The 6,969-nt window shown below is 33.8% G+C and overlaps 1 protein-coding gene across 1 annotated transcript; it reads right to left on the bottom strand.

The window, feature by feature from the left end:
- Positions 1-564: 564 nt before the first annotated feature.
- Positions 565-5,391, bottom strand: LOC129270721 (N-glycosidase YbiA-like). Its single transcript, XM_054908041.2, has 3 exons — positions 4,917-5,391; positions 4,019-4,170; positions 565-3,623 (listed from the first exon to the last, which is right to left on the bottom strand). Exons 1-3 carry the CDS (start codon positions 5,068-5,070, stop codon positions 3,420-3,422), a joined length of 510 nt encoding a protein of 169 aa, XP_054764016.1. The 5' UTR covers positions 5,071-5,391; the 3' UTR covers positions 565-3,419.
- Positions 5,392-6,969: the final 1,578 nt, after the last annotated feature.

Raw genomic sequence — 6,969 nt, 5'->3', positions numbered from 1 at the left:
AGGTCAATGAACTTTGACCATGTGGGGGGTATGTGTTGAATAACCATCATAACTCTGAAAGTGTAAGGATCTAGTTCATAAAACTTAAACATAAGAGCAATTAAGTATCACTGAACATCTCGTCCGAGTTTCAGGTCACATGAACAAAGTCAGAGGTCATTTAAGGTCAATGAACTTTGGCCATGTTGGAGGTAATTATTAAATTGCTGTCATAACTTTCAAAGTTTATGGATATAGTTTATGAAATGTGGACATAGGGGTAATCAAGTATCACTGACAAGTCTTAGGTCACATTATCAAGGTCAAATATCATTTAGGGTCAATGAACGTAGTATTATATCATTACATGAACGCTGTTTTTTGTGAAATTATTTTATAGTAGTTTTCAAAGTCAGCACTGCTACTATATTGAATCGCATAATGCAGGTGAGACTGCCAGAGACTTGTTTTGCTTTAACATTGTAGCTTCTGCTGGAACAGTTTTGATTTAAATTTTTTTTTTTTTTGCTTTCAACATGGTAGCTTTCTACTGTAATTTGAAATAATTCAACTACACAAAGAAAATGCTCTTCACCTGATATTTATTCTCACTATTAAAATTGAAATACATATTGGGGTGTCGTGTTTCATAAACACTATTCATGAGTTACTGTTACACACAACTTTTAAATGAATGTATGGATGGATGGATGAATGAATAAATAGATACTACATTATATCATCAGTCATGCATAAATTGTACTTAACTTATGAAAAGCTTTATAAAACATTCCTGAATGTTGTTTCATAAAAAGCTACAAAAATGGGAAACTGAAATATTTGAGATGGATGTAATAATTTTCTTAATCCTGACTTTAATAACAAAGTATAAGTTTGTGATAATTCCACTTACACTACGGTGAAACTTAAACTTTGCACTGCTAAAGCTATAAATATTACAAGACAAATTTTGATATTTAACAAATGCGGTTGAAAAAAAGATTAAGCAACAATTCAGCTTTCCATATTCCATTACTTTACAAACAACTTTATGAAAAAAAAAATCCTCCAGATAAAGAAAACTATCCATGTACATGTAATTAATCCTGATCTAAAAAAAATAAATGATAATAATCCACTCATATATAAATATTTCTCTGTAACATCGTACTCAAGAGTGGGCCTATATTATTTTGATTTTGATTTGTTTTCTTCTGCATCCATTACATTCGTATAATACATTTTTCATAACATAATAAACATAATATGCTAGCATTTTTGGCATGAATCATAAATAAAGAGTATTAAAAAGATAATTCCAGACAAGAATGATTAACTATATGATATTTACAATTTGCAGGAGAAGGATTGTCATCATAAACAGATTGCTTGAACAAAATGACAATCCCAAACTTATACTAATTGAATTAATTAATACATTTATAAAGCAGAATGGGCATACATTTTCAAATACGAAACACGAATTCATGCAATATTATAGTATGAAGATGAAGATGATAAAGCTGAGGGTGACGGTGATATGATGATGTTGATGATGATGATGATGATGAAGGCCATGGAGATGATGGTGGTCATGATGAAGATATTGGTAATGACTAAATCGAAGGAGGAATAAATTCACGATAAAAAGGATACGACACAGAAATTTTACTTCAAATATTCTGATAATAACATAGATTTTACGTTTGCCTTAAATGAGTGAAGAGACGAAGATTGTTTTACAGGCTCTGGTAGAGAGTTCCACAAATCTGGACCATGGTGTCTTATGGATCTCTGCGCAATAAGCAATTTAGGGTTGATTAAATGGAAATTTGAAGAGTTACGGGTAGGGTAAGAATGAATAGATGTATTCAGAGTATAAAAATTGTGGAATGAAGGTGGGAGCATGTTATTTACGTGCTTTAACATAAGTAGTAAACTTTGAAGAGTATTTATGTCAAATACGGTTAGAGTCTTTAGTCTATGGAATAATGGATTTGTGTGTGATAAATATTGGGAATCAGTACAGATTCGAATTGCTTTTTTCTGTAATAAGTATATTGTATTAATTTTAATTTTTGCACATGTTGCCCAAACTATGTTGCAATATGATATATAAGGCAATATTAATGAATTGTAGAGTATGACAAGAGTTGTATGTGGAATTGTGTTTTTCATTTTGTAAAGTATACCAACGTTTCTAGAAATACTAGTAGTTATACAACGTACATGTTCATTCCAATTTAAATTTTCATCTATTGTGACACCTAAAAACTTTGTTTCTCTTTTCCTTTTGAGAGGAGTATTGTCTATGTTTATATTGTAAGAAAATTTGTTATCATGTGAGTGTGTATGCTTGAAATATATAAAGTTTGTTTTATCTATATTGAGTGAAAGCTTATTACACTTAAACCACAAAGATAGTTTTGGTAATTCACGGTTAATTATATCTACTAAAGTTTCTAAGCTATTATGTGAAAAAAAAATGTTGGTGTCATCTGCAAATAATACACATGATAATAAAGGTGTTACAGAAGTCAAATCATTGATATATATTAAAAAAAGCAAGGGGCCTAGGATTGATCCTTGTGGAACTCCGCATTGTATTAACTGAAAATCAGAAGGAATATTATTGTGAATTACATATTGTTTTCAATTGGACAAATAACTCTTAAACCAAGATAGTGTAGTTCCGCGAATTCCAAAATTTTCAAGTTTTTAAAGTAATATCTGGTGGTCAAGAGTGTCAAAGGCTTTGCTTAAGTTCATGAATACGCCTATTATATGTTCTTTTTTTGCCATTGCATTTGTAATTTTATCGTATATTTGTATTAACGCCTGATGATGATCAGTCGAATGTCCTTTCCTGAATCCATATTGGTTAGAATTTAGAAAATGAAAAGTATCTAGAAACTTATAAATTCTATTGTAAATACTGGAAACATAATGAACTATTCATGGCATTGGCAAACATCTTTTCCAAGTAAAACTACTATTTTTCTCCGTGTGTGCACTCCCAATTCAACAATCTTATAAGCAAGGGATATAATTGCACCTATCTCTCTACACACTAAAAATATATATATATTTTTAATTGAAAGACTGAAATACTTAAATAAAAAATCTGAAACTGAGTACTATGTTGTCCTGAGTATCATATGCAGATATTCAGTTTGGCAAACACTCCACTTAGCATCATTTACACTGCCGCTGAGGCCAAAAACAAATGAGGCCAAGTGGTATAATAGCTTGACACATGTCCATATGGAAGGGGTAACTTCTTGCAACATTTTTAGAAATTAGGTGATATTGTGAAATTGACATGCCCGCATATTTTTCCTTTAATATATGAACCAGTTAACCAATGTGTTTGCCCATATGAAACACTTGAAAAATCAAGCCTAGCGACTAGTTTATTTTGTGAACTCTTCGTCCAAGTCTCAACCGGCATGGCTCAGTTCTTCTCTGACCTCTGTAAGAATGTACCCGAGAAGATTTTGACCTCTCCACTTGTTCTTGTTCTTAGCGTTTGGATTGTCCTTTCCCATACCGATACCCCAGATCCTGTCCCGAGGGCTCGCCTCCACCAGCGTTGTTCCTCTTGTTTCCAAAAGCTTGGCCAAGATATCAAGGTTCTGTGAGAACTGATGACAAATGAAAATTGGAAAGGGTTAAAAATTAACTTTGGTACTGGGAACAACAGAAAACAAATTGTACACAGAATTTAATAAAACTTAGAATTATGAAAAACTACAAATAATTGATGCCTTAATCTGCCAAACAATGATTAAAGAGTAATGAGCAAATGAAGATAAAAAAATACTGAAAAATGCCTGTACACTTATGAATGGTCCAACAAGTTTTGTGTGTTAGCTACACCAGGAAGATTTAATGACACAAATATAATTTCAACATTCAAGCAAGACTGAATTATTATAATTAAGCTTTGCTACTCTCTAAGCATTTGGGCATATGATCAAATCACTTAAGAATATGAAACTGGTTACAATTTAATGGATTTGTCATCAAACCTTCATACCTTGGCCAAATTTCCTTTCTTGACGATCTGTCTCCTGTGCTGTTTCCAAACTTCTTCGTCAAAATTCCTGACTTTCCTTCCCAAAGCTTTCATCGCCATGGGCTTGGTTGCAACAAGAATCTGCTCCGCAATCTCATGGTCCCCAAACAATACTGACATGAAGAATAAACAAAAATTGTTAAAGTTATTTTTATCAAAGTTCTACATCTTCACTTCAGAGAAAAACTAATGAATTGTCAATTGGTTTACTAAATAGGTTTATTGGTTTTAATGTCAGGTTGACAATTTTTATAACTGAACACTAATCTTATCTTTTTACTTTGCATTTATTAATGTTATTGATTAAAATCAAGCCCTTGGGAACACTTGAAGACCTACTTCCATGAATTAATGTAGATGGATTTATCAACCCATCCATGTGGATTTATATGATGTCTTTCATTGATAAAAATAACTTTTATTAATATTTCAACAGACATATTTGGAAAAAAGTGGATCATGTGAATTGAAGATACGTTCAAATCACAATTGTCAGACATCAATCCCCAAAATTAATTACAATTAACATGAACAATAGTCATAAGCAGCATCCATGTAATATTATTATTATTTATTATTAATATTACTATTATTATCATTATTATTACTATTCATGCATGCTATTATTATCATTAGACTTAGTTAGAGGGTCGGGGTCTATAGGCCTATATGACATAAGTTTTACAGTTCAAATAATATCGAATTCATCAACCTATTCCCCAAACGAATGATTCCTGTAAAAAATATATATATCACGTTACTGTATTGCGTGGAATAGTATTAGAACATCGCCATGAAGGCATTAGTCATGTAGTAGTATCGATGATATTGATTATTGATATTGATGAGGGGAACTCACCAGCTTTTTGATGCATCATATACATCTCTGCACAAGTGTATTGCACTCCGTCTACCACGAAGTTTGCAGCCCGGAACTGACTGAAAGGGGAACTCTTTTCACCGTAAAAGAATGTGTATTTTTCTTCTGTTTCTGAATTGGATGCCATTGCCATGTTTACTGCAACTGCATTGAAGTGTAAGACTAAGACGTCGACGACTCGCGGCCACACTTTATTACCTTACCGGGCCGGATGTACTGGAAAAATGCAGAAAGCTGCAGCCAAGTTTCCAGGTCTAGCTTTCGTCCAAGCTAAATCTTCTTCCACAAGTAAATGTATGACAGTGTCCAGTGATGCCAAAAATAAAATGAGCTGTCGTTTTATAGGCTTTGCCTTTGCACGGTGCACGACCTCATTTCTCTGGATTGTGCAATATTATATTGACACTGTTTATTTTAGTCATATCGCTTTGTCTAAATTCAGGAGACTTGTCGTAATACGCGATCTTGAGAAAGTAGCACCCGACGTGTTTTCATGATGTCTATGCAATTATTATTAAATATTTATGAGTTTTAAGGCAATGGAAAATCAAATACCGGTAATGAATTTTTTTAACAGCATTGTCATTGATTAGACCTAAAATTAAATATAAGCGCAGAGTCCTTATAAAACAATCAGTCTTTCATGCAGACTGAGTAGGGGATTTCCCTACCTTGAGCTGACGTAGGATCAAACTGAAATTTCATTGGTTATCGTCGAAGATCTCGCGGGAAATTTAGCTTTGGGAAGCGGAGGGGGCACGCAAAACTGCTGGATTTGTTTACATTTACATCCTGGTATATAGCCTGCGCATTAAATTGTCCGATCATGCTCATATCTTTCTAAATAAAGTGGACAGGAAAAAGCGAAGAATCAACATTTTTCTGAATTATTTTGTAAGTATAGTCCGTTTTTTACTTGTATGTTTGTAGGGCAAAATTGTATTTTGTACTACCGTACCGTAGCCGTAGTAGGTACCCGACCCGACGAAAATACGCTTTGCACTTGCACTATAACGGAGGAACTAGCTAGGCTAGGCGCGCCCGCCTTGTCCGGCTGCAGAAATGCTTCATGTGCGGTAAGTACTAAGTGGACACTCGGGTCGGTGCGAAAGCACATGCTTCCACTCTTCCCGGAATCCTGGAAATTGAGGGAAGTTTTGGTATTTTCCATTCCAGGATCATTCCGGGAAGTGAGAAATTCCGGGAAGTTTTACAGGAAGTTATCACGGCCGTTATCACTTGATAATCACTTGAAATTAGGCCTAGCCTAGGGTATATTATTTTCTAAATTAATTTAGGCCTATGTCAAAATCTATCACTTTGATCTCGACTATTAAAATAAAATAAAATGTCAAAATTTTTGCTTGCCCGATACGTCATTTTTCACCCCATCAATTTTGTTTTACTCATTACGGCACTGGGCCCTATATTTCGTCTTTTTGTGTACTTAAGGACGTTCCACAGTTATGTTTGTGCGCATCATGATCTGCGCATATTTTACACTCTGCGCGCTGACGTCACAATGGATGAACTGGTGCTTAATCAGCTGTAGGTAATGTGAGCTGATTTTTCTCCTTATCTGCACAAACTGCAGATCCGATGTTATTTTATGAAGCTAATAAAGTGGAATTATTCCATGGACCATTTTTTTTTATTCCTCTTCAATTTCAAAATAGTTTCTCTGTAGTGCTGCAAAGTATGATGAATATGACCCCGAATTTGAATAAATGGAAAAGTGGTTCGGAATTTTTCCTATTAAATGCAAAGCTTTTGGCGCGTTTTGGTGTGTTTTAAGAACCACATTTGCTCTAATAAGAGTGCTGATAGTTTGAAAGCAAGCACATGAACCCATATTTTTTATGTTTGCACCTCTTAGGCATACCTTCCTCTACAACTTTGCAAAGTTTGGTGAAAATGACATGGGTTTTGAATAAAGTGCAGCATTTCTTTTACTTTTCAAGTTTGTTATTGAAATTTCACATTTTTGAGGTTGAGTTTCTTTCCAGCAATTTCTAACAACTGAGAGTGTTGT

The sequence above is a fragment of the Lytechinus pictus genome, chromosome 11 (assembly GCF_037042905.1).
Source record: "Lytechinus pictus isolate F3 Inbred chromosome 11, Lp3.0, whole genome shotgun sequence".
Taxonomy (NCBI): Eukaryota; Metazoa; Echinodermata; class Echinoidea; order Temnopleuroida; family Toxopneustidae; genus Lytechinus; species Lytechinus pictus.
This window is presented reverse-complemented; position numbering and strand designations above follow the sequence as displayed.

Bases quoted from the DNA above. Each gene is read 5' to 3' on its own strand.
- LOC129270721 (XM_054908041.2), bottom strand. From the start codon at position 5,070: ATGGCAATGGCATCCAATTCAGAAACAGAAGAAAAATACACATTCTTT. The intron at 4,171-4,916 runs GTGAGTTCCCCT...TCTTCATGTCAG, and splicing joins TATGATGCATCAAAAAGCTG to TATTGTTTGGGGACCATGAG. The intron at 3,624-4,018 runs GTATGAAGGTTT...ATTTGTCATCAG, and splicing joins AGAAAGGAAATTTGGCCAAG to TTCTCACAGAACCTTGATAT.